The 18,693-nt window shown below is 32.5% G+C and overlaps 1 protein-coding gene across 1 annotated transcript; it reads right to left on the bottom strand.

The window, feature by feature from the left end:
• Positions 1-212: 212 nt before the first annotated feature.
• On the bottom strand, positions 213-2,411 carry LOC115990733 (protein FAR1-RELATED SEQUENCE 5-like). The gene has a single exon (XM_031114528.1). It carries the CDS (start codon positions 2,409-2,411, stop codon positions 213-215), a length of 2,199 nt encoding a protein of 732 aa, XP_030970388.1.
• Between the last annotated feature and the right edge of the window lie 16,282 nt (positions 2,412-18,693).

Below are 18,693 nucleotides of genomic sequence, written 5' to 3'. Positions count from 1 at the left end.
CTTATTAGTCACTTGAATGATTAAAAGTATGAGATGGTAGCATCTAAGACAGTCCAAAAATTCAATTCCATATTGATTTTTTTTTTTAATGTTATGTTTTTTAAAGATAAAATTTATGTTGTGGTATCAAGTGAGCAATAGTTTCTTGCACACACACAATTCTAGTGATAAATTCAACAATGGGATATAAAATCACAATAAGTACCTGAGGTTTATGTCATGGTGGTGGAACATGTGGTTGGAGGAGTTAAGCTAGATGCGAGAGTTTGGACTTTTTTGCTTCTATTTTTTTTATTTCCCTTTTCAAGACATCCTTTCAACCGTTTTCTCCCACGCGAAACTTCCCTTCTCTTTAAACCTTTTGCTTGTATGGTACATGTGCTCTTGACGACCTGATTTTCACAAGACATTGAGGAAGGCGTAAGGGTCTCACAAGGGGATTCAATCTTTAAATATTCTTCTAGTTTTGCATCTAACTCACTTGCAAGACTTAGAAGGAAATCAGATGCCTCTTTAGATTCAGCAGCTTTACCCATCAATCTAACATAAGTGGTGCATAAATTTCTATAACGAGCTCGCATTTCTAGCTTAGGGTCACTTTGTACCTCACACTCATGAATATCCAAGACAGTTCCAGCCCTTGCATTCTTGGTCCATCTCTTCAATATGAATTGTTCAGGGATCATCAACTTAATCTTCATCTCATCGAGTACTTTCAAAATATGGCTACACATAATTCCAACAAACTCAAAATTTTTACAACTACATGTAATCAAACCATTTGAAGATGTAACTGTATGTTGCCTAGAACCTTCACAATTATGAACTTTATATGTAGAAACTGGTCCACTTTGATGAAAAGTGTCAACAACCACCATCAATGACTTTTCGAACTCATCTTGGAACATAGTAAAAACAGCTCCTGTGTAGATATCTCTGGCATGTCTCAACAAAGGAACATTAACCTTCAAAGTGGGAATTTTTTGGCTCATGTCATAGTTTGCACAAACTTCATTATAACGGACATCATCAACAGCCCTTTGAAAATGTTTGAAAAATTGTACTATGTCCAAATCAGACTTCAAATAATCTTTTAAAAGAGAGTTGAAACTCTCACTAAGCTGTGTACTTTTCTTACCCGCAGAAAAGGTATTTCTCCCATACACCATAGCCCACTGTTCTCGCACTTTAAATAGATCTTGCAACCATTCATTTTCTTGAAGATCATATTTTTCCAACATATTCTTCCAAGCACTAATGAACTCCTCTTCATACTCACCATCATATATGCAACTTCTAAAATCAGCATTGAAGGTTTTTTGGCTCTTAAATAGATGATTAAGATTTTTAAGAGCATTTTGATAAATATGCCATAAGCACAATCTATGATAAGTCTCTAGCATCACTAAAGATATTGCCTTTGCCATTGCAGGATCTCGGTCAGTAAATATTGTCTTTGGCTTTTTATCAGACATACACTCAAAAAATGTATGAAATAGCCATTCAAATGACTGACTAGTTTCATCATATAACAAAGAAGCCCCAAATACGACTAGTTGATAATGATGATTTACTCCAACAAATGCTCCAAAAGGTCGACACTCTTTATTGGTCCTGTAAGTTGTGTCAAAGAATACCACATCACCATATATACCATAGTCGAAAATCATTTTAGCATCAGCCCAGAATATGTTAGTGATTTGGTCTTCAACATCCAATTGAACTCGAAAAAAGAATGATGGATTTTCTGATACTTGACCAAGAAAATAATTCAAAAGACCCCTAACTTCACCTTGCTGCAAATCTCTTTTCCTCTTAGTCCTCAAATAATTCTTATGATCTTGCTTAGTAAAACCAAGATTTTCTCTACCTCCAACTTGACGACTCATCAATTCATGTGCCAATTTAGGTGGTATACCTGAATTATCTGCCAACTCAATTTCAATAGCTTGAACATCAGTAATAATTCTTTGAGAAGGTAACATGTGTACACATGACTTATCCACTAACTCATGATTGTGATTTGATTCAAAATCAATGACCCGATATTTTCCATTAGCTTGAAGAGAAATGGTTAGTCTTGCTAAGCAACCAGTTCTAGTTTCTTTTCGCGGCTTTTTCACAACCACTCGCTTGTCTTTTTTTCTGTAGCCTTCCTTATAACAGACAAATCTTCTACTTGATATTACTCCACTAAATCTATCCTCATTTTTCCATTGCTTTCGAATGCTAAATCCAACTTCTTTAGCATATTCATTATACCATTGGTGAGCATGCTCTTCTGAGTCAAACTCCATTTTCCAAACAGATATTTTCTCTTGACAATCAGAATTCTGCATAATATTAGCATAAATATCTTCATTTTCTTTATCACCTTCAAGGCATATTTGTTCATCACTAATTATAGGCATTATACTGACTAGTAACTTTGAAAAGAGGAGCACCTAAAGAGAAATTCAAAAACCAAATTAAAGCAAAACAAGTTAGTGTTGTTGATAAAACAGTCAATGATATAAAAATAAAACAAATAATAAGAAACTGAATACCCATGTTTACTTGCTGCATTACTAAATATTGAATTACTAGTATTGAACAAATACTTGATAATACTAGATAAGGAAGTCAAATCAGATTTAAGAATACTGATTGCAATTGTTTTGATCACTTAGGAAATAATTTTCAAAGTCTAAAAGCTAAAATAGTAGTGAAGCAAAAAGAAAAACAAATCCAAATCAAACAGGGAATTCAATTATTTGTTAGGAAAGAGTATAAAAACTACGGAGGGAAAAAAAAACACAAATAAATAATGCAAAGAATGATTGAGCACCTATTGGAATTCAGAACTTTCAATTCCAGTCAAGCTGTTAAAATCAACAACGGTTCTGTTTTGTGGTCTCACTAAACAGGGGATTGCTTTGTGGTCTCACTAAAGTTGGAATGATGTAAAGATTTTTATCTTGGGTACACACAGTAGAAAGAAAATCTTCTTTGCTGGGTTGGAATTCGAATGACTGGAAGATTTTGCAATTGTAAGATATTTTAGCGGGTTGCTCAAAGGTTTTAGCGCAATGGCTTTTTGTGAAAATTTTAAGTGCGGGAAGCAGAGTTTTGTACTAATCTATGTTAAATGAGATAAATTTTGCTCATGTGACGTGGCTTAATGAACATCCTTAGATTATCTAACTGCCAGATGTCAAGCATCCATTTAAAAACTGAAGAGAACGGGAGAAAAAGAAACGGGAGAGGAGCCCATCCCATTATAAAACCAAAATCTTTGACTTTTTGTTGACATCATAAGAGTGGTCCACCTCAACTTTGTAGCCTCCACAAATTTACACATCATTCTTAATTTATAATTTTTTTTAATTCACTTCAATTTAACCCTTGAACAACCCTATATACACGAACATGATGGTATTTGAATACTTCCAGATGCAGAAAACAAACCTTCAAACTCGAACCTGAATGGTGCCTACCACAGCCCCTCAGCCTTCCGCCAAGCCAAGTCTACCACCACCCCAGAGTCAAAAACTGAAGCCTCTGTCCGTCTCCTTCAAACTCTCTCTCTTTCAAATGCATTCCCATCTCCTTCTCCTTCTTCTTCAACTCTCTCATCCAACGCAGCTCCCCATCATTTTCTAACCTCTCCATCGTTGAATTACAGAAGGTACAAAGGTGCATAATTGATGGCAGGGGATTTTCTCCCATTCTTAGCAATACCCGGTTAGGAATTTTCTTTTGGTTAATTATTTTTTATTTTTTAAATTAGTTTTTGTTAACAAGTTTGTTAATTTTTTTACTGTGATTTATTGCGGAAAATAAATTTAAAGAGAAACCATGATGTTGATTTTTAGGGTTTCATTCATGATCTACTTCAATTTATCTAGGAAGAAAATCCCAAATACTTTGTTTTCTCTGCGAAATTTTGATATCTGTTATTAAATTTCACCTACTTTTGAATGAATTCTGTGTTAATTTCCTTATTCATAAAAGCCAAATAGATTTTTTGAGGGGTTTTGTTAGATTCTTTGTTTGGTTGAGGACCCCAGCTTCTTCTCCAATTTCCTCCTTCATTAACCTTGGCTTTGCCGTTGCTGCCATGCTCAGTGAAGGGCTGAATCTATAGAGTTTAGAAGTTGTCTGCAAATCCCCATAATAGCATAATTTGGAAGTTAAGGGAAAAGGTATCAATTTTTTTGTTGCTCTGTGTTGTGAGGGTACTGGCAGAGAAAGCTTAATTGGTGTAGTTTTGCTGAAGGATTTTAAGGTTGAAGTGGAAGCAATTGGACTTGCTTAATGATTTTGAAATGCTTAGGCGGTAATCAGAGCCTTCACAAATCTAATGTCGTGTTTATTTTTAATTGCTTTATTTCTGAAATTTTTAGTTATATTTTTCTTTCAAGAATAATTCAGAGGTACCCAAATGAAGGTTTTTCTGTTATTGTTTATAGTGACACAACTGATTATATTAATGAGCTGGGTTTTGGGTTTTTGACTCATATGTGTGCATGTGAGAGTTTGGTGTGCTTTATTATGTTAAATTAACCATAAATCTGTTATGGATCAGAAGAACTTAGTAGTTACTTCTTTAATGGTTAATCATGGATAGAGTTTGGTGTGCTTTGATTTGTTAAATTAGCCAAATCTGATATGCCTTTCAACTTTTTAATCATGGTTATGTTGGCTTTGCTGACTTTGTGTTAGTAACAAATTAACAATACTTTCGGTTCCATGTTTAACTTGCCAATAAAAAGAAGGGGGAAAAAAACTAGTGGTTTGGGTGTCTCCAAGGAGGAGATCCATTCCAAATGTCAAATATTAACTCAATTATATGTTTTAGAATCAATTGTTTCTGGTAGTCTACTTGGCTCTAGTTAGAGGTTGAACTATAAAGAAATTGAAGGAATGGAAACCCACCTGTGACATTTAATATTTGGACATTCTAATTACTATATAATGACTGTAGTTTCTATCTATCTACTTGTCATCCCTTTTATTATATTATCTTATAAACAGTATCCTAACTCCTAAACAAGAGACATGATTCTCAGGAAAATGAAATGCTGCATCATAAAGCAAACCTTAATGGATATCTCGCCTACCACACCGGTCAAAATCTTGACAGGACCAATCAGGATACTGACCGAGTTTTCTTCATGAGTGCAAAAGAAGCCAAAGAATATGGGCTTATAGATGGTATCATTATGAATCCTCTCAAAGCTCTTCAGCCACTGGCAGCTATGGCAGAGGGCGAGACTAAAGTTGAGTCTGGTGTGTAAATTTCTCTTGGGTGACTTCTGTAGTGGAGGACATGGCTTTATAGAAGAGTTAAATGAAGAATGATATTTTCGGTGTGCCTGAGTTCATATTAGTTCATGATGCTGATTTTCTTTATAGCAGAGAATTAAGAACCTTGAATTTTGCTGCTGTTTACCCCAAATTTCCAAATGATCAGTGTTGGCTGCTTATCATTCCTCTCTCTATTTGATATGGTCGAATATGAGTATTAGGTATGGCCGTGTATAAAATTATGGAGATATCTTCTTAAGAGATTCTTCTTGTCAAGCTCTATTTTTATATCTTTGGTTCTCCTTGAAATAGGTTGAGCTTTGCGATGATGACGAGTTTCTTGTTCTAGCTTATGATGGGATGGTTAGTTGGTTTTTCACTTATTAATGTGTTTTGTCTCTATAATTTGTGAAATTTACTCTGAATGCTTTAGGGATAATATTCGAATCTGTATTTGTTAAGTGGCAGTCTGGATTCAAAACTTTGTGAATTTGGTGAAAGTGTAGATGGTCTTGTGTATGATGATAAACTAGGCTATAGGTGTTTGCCACTGCTTTATTGGTTTTGTTGGTGCTAACAAGTCCTAAGGGCACATCCAGTGCAAAGAGCATTGGAAATATGCTTCTTTGATTACGCTCGCAGGAATCAGTTGTGATAATTTATGTTATGGTTGATAATGTTGTGAGCATCATTTTAGCTTCTAAATTCAATTGGGCCTTAAATTATTTTTATTTTCAATTGTATAGAAAAACTGGTATTGGCAATTTGGCACATGATGTGAATTATAATGTTCACCTATGCATTTTATAGTGGTGGAAGGGTTCTGCTGGGGGTTGTCACGATTGGACATTAATGTAATGGAGAACATTTTTTGTGCATGCTTTCTAACATAATTAACTTGACTCCATCTCCTGTATAAAACCTTAACAATAAAGGACTTCCAAGAACATCTATTTGAATGTAAAAATGTTGTCTTGCTGTACTTGTTGAGGGTTTGAATGATCTAATTATTTTTATTGATTAGTCTATGAGTCTGTGAATTTTAGGGGCAACACCAAGATCTTTGGGTTCCAAGTTTCAACATTAAAGTTCAGAGTTGGCAAAATATGACTTGATTATTGATATTCAGTTATACTACTGCGTGAGGACAACAGCAAAAACATTTTTGTGCATAGTATCATATAAAGTCTAAATTTTAGTGATACTGTTGCTTTGCGTGTTGGGCTTATGCTCTCATTTGATTCTCTGGTCTTAAAAGATTTTGATTATGTTCTTATTTCATAGATTCGGCTGTTTTTTCTTGGTTCCTTTTTTTCCCCCTTACCAGGGAGATGCATATAGTGCACTAGAGCAGAAGTCCAACAACAATAGATCAGAGGGAAGAGAGAATTAAGTTATCTTTGTGTTTATAAAATTCAATAAGAGAAAAGATAGTGTGGTCCAAGGATGTTGAGTACTAAAACATCATAAAAATTTGTTGGTTTTAGAGTTGGGATTGTCTAAGACTGAAGTTTTGTAAACTTTTGTTTACATATGAACGCTGGTATTCCTAATTAGGACATTGGTGTATCATTTAACGCGAAGACGATACCATTCAATGTGACTGAGGAATAGTTTGTTTTGTTGTAAAATATTTTCCACGGAAAAATTCCACTGAAACATAAAAAAATAAATAAAAATTGACTAAACCACCCATGAGATGTCTAAAATAATTTAATTGTCCCTTAAAACATCACAAAAAATTCATTGGTTATAGAGTTAGGATTGTCTAAGACTGAAATTTTATAAATCAACCGAAATCAAACCCACAACCAAATCAAAAAATCTTTTGCTGTGGTATCCAATAGATTTGTCATAAGGTGTTGGGGCACTAGACTGTATGTAAACTCCAAACACCAAGCAATGCTTTTGGGATGGGTTTATACCCAGTAGATTAGGGATGAGTTTCAATTGTTGGTTTGGGGCCTTTAGTTGATGGAGGTCTGGTGGGTGGCTTGTGGGTCTCGAATTTTTAGCTTTTGGGATGAAGGTGTTGGTGTTAGTTGATGGTGGGATTTTGACATGTAAGAAGAGATTTTGACATATAAGAACAAAGTGTTGACTTAGAAATTGAGAGATGGAGATTAAGGAGGAGATTGAGGAGACTGAGAGAGATGGAGGGCTCTCTTCATTTTTTTTTATTTTTTTATTTAATTTTTATTAAAGAAATGGTAAGAAATATAAATAAATAAATAAAGAAAGGGGAAAAAAAAAAACATGGCTTTTTTATCTGACGTGGCCACTACAATTTAGACGCATCAAATTGAGTTAGAGTGATATTTTGGTCATGTCAAAAATAATTTAATTGTCCCTTAAACCTTTAGATAACAAAACCAAAATATTCTTGCAATCCCTAAAAAGAACCAAAATATCACTCTAACATGACCAAATTGAGTGGCTTTGATGCTCTCATGGTACTTTTCAAAGTTTGGAATTATTTTAGTTTAGGTCAAAAGCAAATCAACCTTTAGTCCGGTGGGAAAATTCAATTCAGCTCTTTTTTTTTTAAATTATTATTAAAAAAAATTAGTTTAGGTCACGTGACAATATAGATGACATCCTAAGTGGCATAATTTTTATTTTTAAAATTTTGATTGTTAGCCACATTAGACGGAATAAATAACCATATATGAGTGTTTTAAAAAATGGTTGGGTAAAATAAAAAAAAATGTAAATTTTTATTCTAAAATAGGCAATAAATTTTGCAAAAAAAAAAAAAATTTAAAATTTAAAAATGAATCTAGAAATATTGATATTTAATTTTTCTTTTTGGGCTGATGTTTATTACATACCTTACTCCTCACAACTGTACACACACATTTTGCACTAAAATTGTGACTTATGTGTACACAGTTATGTGAAATAAAGTATGTTTAATAGGTTTTATCATTTTTTTTTGTTTCTTAACACTAGAAATAAGTCTACTTGCATGCCTCAATCATAATAATAGTAAAAATAAAAAGACATAAAACAAACCTAACAAGATTGATGAATAGTAGTTTGTCTAACTTCATTATAAAGCTTAAAATTGTAAGCATACAAGATCCAACCGCCGAATTTTCACATACTCTTTCACTTCCTAATAACCCAATCTCTAAAAGAAAAGCAAGCCCAAACATCAAGAGTATAGCAGAAGGTAAAATTACATGTCTACATTTGCATGTTTACAAAAGTACCATTCAATTGAAAAATACAACTTGCAACGTCTTTGCTCTCAGGGCCATGGATATTCACTGAACCAGCTGCATAAAGCTGAGCTAATAGTAAGCAAGATTCAGCATTAGAATGGTTAATTGGCATTAAGTCATTTCGATAAGTTATTCTAATTGCAGTCAAACAATTGACACAATGATTATTAGAGAGGTTGAGGTTATCTTTGCAAAAAGAGTCGATTGATGTTTTCTTGCCTGCAATCCTAAACCAATCATCTAATGACTCAATCCTATCACAAAAGGTAGGAGTGGACACAAAATATTCTGGGTCCAAACAAGTGGGAACCCAATGAGTTGGGACTTCCAAGGAAGCCAACTCTACTTGGAAGTCCTTCAAACAAGACACAGAAGTATGGTTATCAGAAAGTAAAAACATTGAAGACACATTTAAGTGTTGTGCTAAGCCTAGGGAAAACAATGATTTAAGGGTATGACAGCATTGGGTTTCATTAGAAATTATAGAGCTTGTATTAAAGCAAGTGGGATCAAACTGAGTGATATTCCTTACATATCCAAAATTAATTGGACAAGCAAAGATCATGAGGGGGAGCATAGAGAGAGAGAAAATAAAAATAATATTCATGGTCATGTTGGAGCTGGGCACCGCGTGGTACAGTACAGATCTGCACACAATTAAGTAAAAAAAGAGAAATTCAGATCTGTTGTTAAATAAAGCAAATGAACTTGGAATATATATTATACATAAACCCTGAAAATTCTTCCAACTCACTACAGGATTTCTAGACTTAATAATCTAATCCACCAAATCAATTCACAGCAATATAATTTCCATTAACGCTAAGCTCCACAAAAATCTAAAAGCGAGAGATTGTCACTTTTTCACCTAAAAGTCATTGATCTATTTATACAAATTATGAAAATAAATATTTCCTAGAATTAAATAACTTCATAAAATCATCTCAGATATATATAAAAAAATAAAAAATAAAGTTAAACATGTGAGCCAACAATAAGAACATAGAACTAATTGTGAATACTTCATTCAAACAAAGCTAAAAATAAATATATACACTACACACCCACCCGCACAAAAATTGATAAATTTTCAAAAGGTGCGGTTCAAAGAAATAAAATCAAATGAACTAAGAATCATCACACAACAATTGGTAAAATTTCAAAAGATGCAGGTCAAAGAAATAAAATGAACTGAACTATGAATCATCACACAAAAATTGGTAAAATTTCAAAAGATGCAGTTCAAAGAAATAAAATGAACTAAGAATCATCTCTTCACCTTAATTTGCACGTAAAATGACCAAGTAGTTGTGTTCACTCCAATAACGTGGGCATATGAATCAATTAATATGGGGGTGAGTGCGTACTATTTATAAGCAAAATAATAATAATAACTACCCTCTAAGCACGCGCGTGAGCGCGTGCTCAGAGGCTCTTTTATTTTTTAGGTAAGGGTTAATTTAGAGCATTTATTATAATTTGTGATTACTTTATTTTCTAATCACAAAAAAAAATCTAGAAGTGTGATGAAAAAATTATTTCACCACACATAATACTCATCACACCCCTTGGTATTTTTTTTTTTTTTATTGGAAAATAAAATAATCCCAAATTATAATAAATGCTCTAAATTAACCCTTACCCAAAAAATAGAAGAGCCTCCGAGCATGCGCGTGCTCAGAGGCTAGTATTCCGTAATTATTATCATTTTTTGCCAATTTTGTTTATGTAGTAATCAACGTGTTATTAATTGGAAGATGATGCTATAATTTAGTATTAACCTATAGAGGGAGGAAAAAAATATCCATTGAATAAATCTTATAAATAGTGTATATAATGAAAATGCATAATGAAATCATAACAATAAAACTAGTTACAAAATACATGTGCTGACCTTTACAAAAGCTATTATGAAGAAGTTGATAGATCAATGTAGAAAAGTGAAATATTTACATCTGGTAAAATTGTAAAATAATTCACTACATTTGAAACATGGAATAGGTGAACTTATTAATATTATGCCAGCTATGGTGGAGAAGTTGGTGGAGCAATGTTATTTGTTCCACATTCTAATTGCTTTCCAGCAGCATTTTCCATGAACCTATGATACAAAATGTGTTACTTGGTGTTATTAATAGAGACTTTAAAATGTACATAATAACGATAAGTACAATAAGCATCAAGCATAATCTTGTGAAATGAAATAATAGAGACTTCAAAGCCTTTATTATATACATTTGTGTATTTTTCGTTGTGCATATAGTTTTTTGTTTGATTTAATTTGTATAGCAATTTATTTAATTGTTAGGTCGGATTAAAATTGATTGGTAGCTAATTTTGAGTGTAATATATAATTTTCAATGTCTCTCGCACCCTCAGATTTAATTTTAACAAAGCTGGAAATAGGATTAAGGCTCATTTGAAGTAAAAAAAAAATTTGAATTGTATTAATTTCTTAAAGCACCAAGAATACTGTTTAAGAAGTCCACCTATTCTCTAAGTTTAATATCAAGCGATGTAATTTTTTCTTGTGCATCTATTATTTTTTTTGAACCCAAGCCCAAAATTTTAATGAATGAAAATTAATCCTTTTGGATTGTGAACTTTGTAATGACAGAAGAAGATATACCAATCATAGAGTGTCACAATGAACATATTTAAATGAGAGTTATCAAAATTTTTTTTTTAATAAAAAAATCCTAAAAGGCAGCCACTTAGTCCTAAAAGGTAGCTAGTTATTACACATCAATAACCATAACAAAAATTTGAAATGCTAAAGACTCTCACGTTGTAAACACAGAATTTTTTTAATTCAGTTTTTTTAAATGGTAGTATGTAATTATATTTAATCCTAAAAGATAGGCATTTAGTACACATTCATAACTAAATTTTAGCATGCTTAAAAAAGCTATCCAAAAAAAAAAAAACCTAAGAAGGGCCATCAATGTTACAATTCCTTTAATTTTTTTAAAAAAATGTTAAAAAAAAAATGCAATGAAAGGCACAACAAAAGACAATATTAAATTTCATATGGAAGAGATTCAATTGAGAAAAATGAAATTAACTGAAAACGTAGTGTTACACAAATTAATAAATATAGGCATATATATAGGTATGATATTTACAAAAAAAAAAGAAAAAAAGAAAAAAAAAAGGTTTTTAACAACTATTTGATAGATTGACTATCACTTCACCCACCTGAATTCATTCAATGTGCCTGCTATGCAATCTAACAAAATTTGTTAATAACAATTTTTTAAAAAAAAAAGATTAAAAAAAAGAAAGATAGTAAGGCTTAAATATAAGAAAAACAATAAACAAAAATAATAGGAGGAAAAGAGAATACCACTTAGAATACATACACTAAAATAATGAGTCAAACCTGATAACTAAAAAATAATAGACAGTATATATATATATATATATATATATATATATATATATATAAAAGAATGACTCATTAATTAATTAGATAAAATATTAAACACATATCAAACTGTTCAAATAAAAAAAAAAATGTATAATATCCACACCCAGTGAGAATGTGCACGTTTCTCGAAGTTACACGTTGATGCTATGAATGCTATAATTTTTTTTTTTTTTTTGATACGAAATGCTATAATTTTAGTTACAAAATGATGCTATAATGATGCTATAATTTTAGTTACAAAATGATGCATGATGGTGCCAATTAAGTACCTACAACTATGCTCTCTATGCACCGAATTTATGGGACATGATAACACACCAGTCATGTTAAAACTAATTTCCAACATCTTGAGGGATTTATCCTCACCTTGACATCCATAAAATAAGGAAGAGAAATTGTTGGGAGTTCCAAATATAGCCCCATAGAAAATGCATTTCTTAACACAAAAAAGAAAAAGCTCACACATAGTATTTGTTTGGATCCACTGAAGCTGCGTTTTACGTTTACGTTTTAGCTTTTTTTTTTTGGTGGGCACGCGTTTCAGGAGTAAAACGCTACTGTTCATCACTGTTATGAACAGTAGCCGCAACTTTTGACCCAGAACAATGTATTTGTGCACTGTTTACGGACCCACAAACTTCACTTTTCAATAACTTTTTCATTAAAAATGGGTCTCACGATACTATTCACACATTTAAAAATTATTTTGCTACAGTGTTTTCAGTTTTCAGTTTTAGCAAAATAAGTTCTATCCAAACAGACCCATAGTATAATAAATAAAAGGGAAATATTTGTAGAAAAGCATCTTTTTGGGAAAATATTAACAAAAAAGCATGTGTAGGAAACATTTTAATTAGTTAAACTGTTTTTTAAAAAAATAAAAATAAATAGAACTCGAGTTTCTGAAACTCGAGTTCCAAGTTTTTTCACACGGAACTCGAGTTTCTTAGGCTCGAGTTCCACCTTTTTTTTTTTTGGTCCATGTCAGACTTCATCTTAAGAGGGAATGGGTTGGAACTCGAGTTTGTTAAACTCGATTTTCAAAAACGATCTAACTAATTAAAATGTTTCATCCGTATGCTATGTAGCAAAATTTTTTCTAAAAATCTACTATTTGGCAAATTTTGCCTAAATAAAAGATAATCATAAGGAAATAAGAAGATGAAGAACACCCAAACGCATGACTTTGTTTGTTTGTTTGTTTTATATATATATATATATATATATATATATATATATATAAATTCAAAACAAAGATATTTGAACCCAAAAAAAAAAAAAAAAAAAAAAAAAAAAAAAAAAAAAACCAATGTGAGATGAGATTAAGGAGAAGGATAATGATAACAAAGTAAGGAAACCAAATATAAACCAAATACAGGAAAACAAATACTGAATGACACCTTATAAAAAAAAAAAAAAATTAATTTGCTGTAATACAGAGAACCCAACACTCATGAGGCATCTAAATAGAGGTAATCAAATATACTTACATTTTTGCTACGGAAATCTTGAAGATCCACACCCAGTGCACATTTCCTTGAAGTTTAGGTACGAAAATCTTGAAGATAGACAAAAAGGATAATGATAACAAAGTTTGATCATATTTTGTAGATAGTATTTTAGGTGAGAGTTAAAAGAATTTTATTTTTTTCCCTTCAAACTCCAAATCGCGATAATAGAATAAGGTTTCCCCCCCCCCCCCTAAACTCTAAGTCAGTGTTGAACTAATTTCAAAAAAATAAAAAATAAAAAATCAATTTGAGTTTTAAAAAACTAATTTTAGTTCAAATAGAACTCATATTTGAAAATGTGAACATGACTATTAGTTTATGAAAGTTAACTGTATAAAGGCTAAAAAGCAAACATTCCTTCACTGTTACATTTTTTTATTTATTTATTTTTTAAAGGGAAATACCGTTATGTTAAGAATAATTTGCATTGATCCATTGAATTGCATGTGATGACATTTAGGAATATAAGAACTCATATTTGAAAATGTGAATATAAAAAAATTTGAGTTCAAATAGAACTCATAAATTATCTGACATGAATGGAAAGAAAATGATGAGTAAATACCTTTTTGAGTGGCTTCCTCTGGCACGTAGTCAACTATTACTATTGTTCCTTTGAGTATAAAAAGCAGGGACTTGAGGGTGGAGGGTGGAAATGGGAAGTATTTTCTTTTTTATGGAAGAGATAGGAAGTAATTTGATAACATTATAACTACTTAATGATAATGGAGAGATTTAAATTTGTTAGGTAGAAGTTTGGAGTTGTGTGTGACTAAAATGTGGGTGTACTTTTCAATAACTGTAGAAGTTTGGCGTTGTAGTTTTTCTTGACCCTCTGCCAAAGGTGTCCTTACTTTTGAATTTAAATTCGGTTGAAACTTTGTATGATCGCAGCATTGCTGCTTCTGTTTTCTCTGCTTAGTTGCTTTTAATAAAACTCCAGTTTACCCAAAAAGAAAAGAAAAAAGATGTGCTTAAACACCCACATTTTATCAGTACTTGTGTTAGTTTTTTAATCAGTACGTGTGTTAGCTTTTTTTTTTTTTTTTTTAACTATTTAGTTTTTTTTTTTAATTATCAGTACGTGGGGTGTTTTTTTTTTAAAATCATAATAGTATTTAAAAATAAATAAAAGTGTAGTTGCTTTGAAAAATTGGATTAGTGGGAGAGCCTATTTTGCAGGCAATATTTTAGTGTAAGTTAGGCATATATTTTTACCAAATTATCCTTTAATTTTATCTCTACTTAAACTTAGAGAGATAGGGGTATTTTGGAATAAAAAAAAGATCCGATCCAAACAGATGCAGTCCCTTAAATAGTAGTATAGAACTATAGATAAATAATAATAATAATAATAATAATAATGTGGTGTTTTACATTTGTATCCTCATGGACAAAATGTCTCACTAATGTACGATTTGCTTAATAAAACATCATGTACGCGTTGTTTTGATTTCTTGTATGATTTGCATAATGTCTCATAAATTGTATTTTTCCTTAAATGATATTGAAATTTGCTCACAGCTTACACATTACAGATTGTTTTTGCATTTTTCGGATTTTTTTTTTTTATTAATATGAAATTTCTTAGCCTCAAACCCTTCTTTTTTGGGTAAATGTCAGAAAATTTATTGACGAAATGTAAACATAATTACACCATGACTGTTGGTGAAATAAGAATGTGCAAAGTAATTAACATTCATTGCTTTTTGTAATTTTGTTTTACAGATTATTAAGGATGATAAGTGCTTGTTGTCTACTAGGTGTGCCAAATCAGGGATACATGTGTTATGGGAATGTGGGGTGGCACAAGACATCTGGGCGGATATTTCAGTCAAATTGCAGAAATATATTCTTGAACAGCATGATGTAGTGCAATTATTTCAAGAATTATTGAGCAGATTGCCCACGACTAAGTTTGAATTATTTTTGGTTCAAGCTTGGCTAATTTGGAACCAAAGGAATGTTTTGAATAACAGAGGGAAGCTAAAGGATTCGATGTGGCTGAACAGAAGGGCTGCTGATTATCTAGATGAGTTTTGGCAAGCCTAAGACCTGTTGCAAACACCAGTGATAAATATGGGTTCCCAGGTGTGGCAACCTCCTCCAAGATCAATGTTTAAATCGAACTTTGATGTTGCTACTTTTCCAGGCTTAAACTGCTCAGGTCTGGGTGCTATGATCCACAATGAGAAGGGTAAGGTGATGACGGCTTTATCAACAAGAGGGCCTTCGGTGACTGACAATGAGGAGGCAAGGGCTTGACAAAATGTCTGAGTTGAATTTTATGGATAATTTTATATAGGTTGGATAAAGGTCTTGCATTGGGTACAGGTTCTATCTGCAGATAGCCATTTGAATGATAGGCATATGAGGTGTTTCTCCTCTTGAAAGCCCATTTAGTAGGCGAGGAGGAAGTTTGCCTAAGATGGACTGTTGTAATAGTAGATGATTAACAAGTTGTGGGATGTCATGATAGTGTTGGGCTATTGGGGAAACACCACTTTTGGAACTTAAAAAGCTCTAAGCAATGGGTTTTATTTATTTCATTTTATTTTTATTTATAGCCCCAACAAGTAGTGGTTATTTTATCATCTTCCCTATAAATAGGATTAAGCTTCAACTTGGGTTGGTATTTTATATGATAGTGTAGACATAGTAGCATGTTCCTCTTCCATTTATCTCATGTTTGCTTTGTTTTTCTGTCTACCTTTTTTTAAACTTACAATTTTCCATCTTAAATGGGTACAGGTTTTCTTCTCTGGAATCAGACTTGCAGAGTTGGGTAGGAAATGAAAGTTTTGAGAATCAGGTCCAACAAATGCAAGAACCCAAAATAAGGTTTGCACTAAACTTTCTTATGCGATTTTCAAATTAAATATGGCCTCTTATTTGAAGATAATTAGTTTCCTAAGTGCCACCACATTCATTTGCCATTCACCAATTATCATAATCTTAGTTTGCTTATTGCAGTATAAGGATATAATGTCTTCTAGATTTACCATGCTAGGCCTATATTCATTAACTAACTTGAAGAAGTTTTTCATCCATATTCCGTATCGTTACTACTGTATCCTTGCACATAATGGATTCGAACCTTTTTCACTAATCTCATATAAAAAGGATTGTTCAAAGTGCCTACATGTAAGAACTTTTGGAGTCACAATTGGTTAGGTAGATGTTAGGCTTAATTATAAGAAGTCAGTACATTAAGAGCAGTTATCTGTTTATACTATGTAGTAATTCTTTTGTCTTCTAAAATTCTTAGTACTTATTAGAGAAAATAATAAGAGAACTTTTATAGCAATGGATTTAAATATATATATATATATATATATATATGTATTGCATTCATGTAGCCTAAGTTTTGTTATCATTTTCAAGTCATAGTACCGTCAAGTAAACTAAATATTCACAATCCCTATTCACGTAGCTAATGAAATTGAAAAGTTGCAAAGGGACTTTCTATGGGGTGATAGCAAGACTCATCTGGTAGGATGAATAAAGTTTGTGCGCCTATAGCCAATGGTGGCTTGGGGATAAGGAAACTTACCACTTTCAATAAGGCCTTATTGGGGAAATGGTTGTGGCGGTTTGGGAAGGAAGAGGGTCGGTTATGGAGGAGGGTGGTAGTTTCAAAATATGGGGAAGAATGGGGAGGATGGACCTCAAAGTTGGGTAGGGGAGTTCATGGGTGTGGTTTGTGGAGAGGTATTCGCATGGGTTGGGAGGATTTTAGCAAATATTGTCAGTTTGTTGTTGAGTTGAGGAATAGAGTGAGGTTTTGGCAGGACGGGTGGTATGGGGATCAACCTTTTCTCTTGGCTTTCCCAAGGCTATATGGTATTGTCGTTGATAAAGAGGTTTATGTAGAAGCTTCTTTGTCAAGGCAAGGGGCGGAGGATAGAAGAATTTGGGATGTTCATTTTATTCGAGAATTTAATGATTGGGAGATGGATGAAGGGCTGCATTTTCTTCATATATTGGGAGCTAATACTCCTCCAATGGATGTGGGAGACTGGATGAGATGGAAGTTGAAGCCTAATGGGGTTTTTGACATCCGGTCATATTATAACAAATTAAGGAACTCTCCCTCAACTGTCTTTTCTTGGAAAGCTATCTAGAAAGTTAAGGCCCCTAGGTGAGTTTCCTTTTTTGTTTGGTGTGTTGGTTGGAATAAGATCCTAACGGGTGATAACCTGAAATTGAGGAGATTGGTTTTTGTGGACTGGTGTATTATGTGCCGTCTTTGTGGAGAGACGGTAGACCACTTATTTCTTCATTGTGAGATGGCTTATCGGTTTTGGAGCTTTGTCTTTATAACTTTTGGCTTGTCTTGGGTTATTCCTAGATCGATCCTAGATTTGCTTTTTGGGTGGTGGAATTGGTTGGGGAAGCACTCGTCTCAGATTTGAAATTTAGTTTCGTTATGCATCCTTTGGTGTATTTGGAAGGAACGCAATCAGCAGACTTTTGAAAATTTGGTTAGTTCCGGTGATTTGATGCTTGCTTCTTTTAGTGGAACTCTTTTTGATTGGTCTCAGGCTTGGGGACTCACGACTAGTGATTCTCTCCCTTCTTTCCTTAGTTCTCTTCCTCTTTGTAATTAATTTGTTGTTTGGTTTTTCTCTTTTTTTTTTGTTTTTCTTTGTTTTCTTCTCCTTGTATTTCCTGGGTTTGCTCTTTGTTTTTCTAGCATAGAGTAGCCTTTCGTATATATATCATTCTTACTTATCAAATATATATATATATATATTGATTTAACTATCCTGTGCATCACTTGGGTTAGCAACAAGTATATATATATATATATATATATATAGTGAGAGAGGTGCTATGTCCACAACATTTTCACAACATTTTTACAACAAATCATAAGTGATTAGTTATTATTGGTTCAAATTTGAACTTAACACTAAGATTACTTTTTTGTCCCAACAATAATAACCAGTAACAACCTGCCACTTAGGATTTGTTGTAAAAATGTTGTGGACATATCATTTCTCATATATAAATATATATATATATATATAGAGTCTTGAGGTTTATCACAAGTGTATTCCTATTTGTGATGTTTTTTTGGTTTTTGGGCTCATAAAATCTAATGGACCCATAATAAGAAAGTGGGTTTGATTTTCAGATTAAAATTGGATTGGACTTGGGTATGTGAGCACAAAGTTCTTTGTCCGTACTATAGGTATTTTGAAGAGAGACACTAGGAGCAGAGGCTGAGAGG

This window comes from Quercus lobata, chromosome 5, assembly GCF_001633185.2.
Source record: "Quercus lobata isolate SW786 chromosome 5, ValleyOak3.0 Primary Assembly, whole genome shotgun sequence".
Lineage (NCBI taxonomy): Eukaryota > Viridiplantae > Streptophyta > Magnoliopsida > Fagales > Fagaceae > Quercus > Quercus lobata.
Note: the sequence above shows the minus strand (reverse complement) of the source record. Positions and strands in the feature narration are given on the sequence as shown.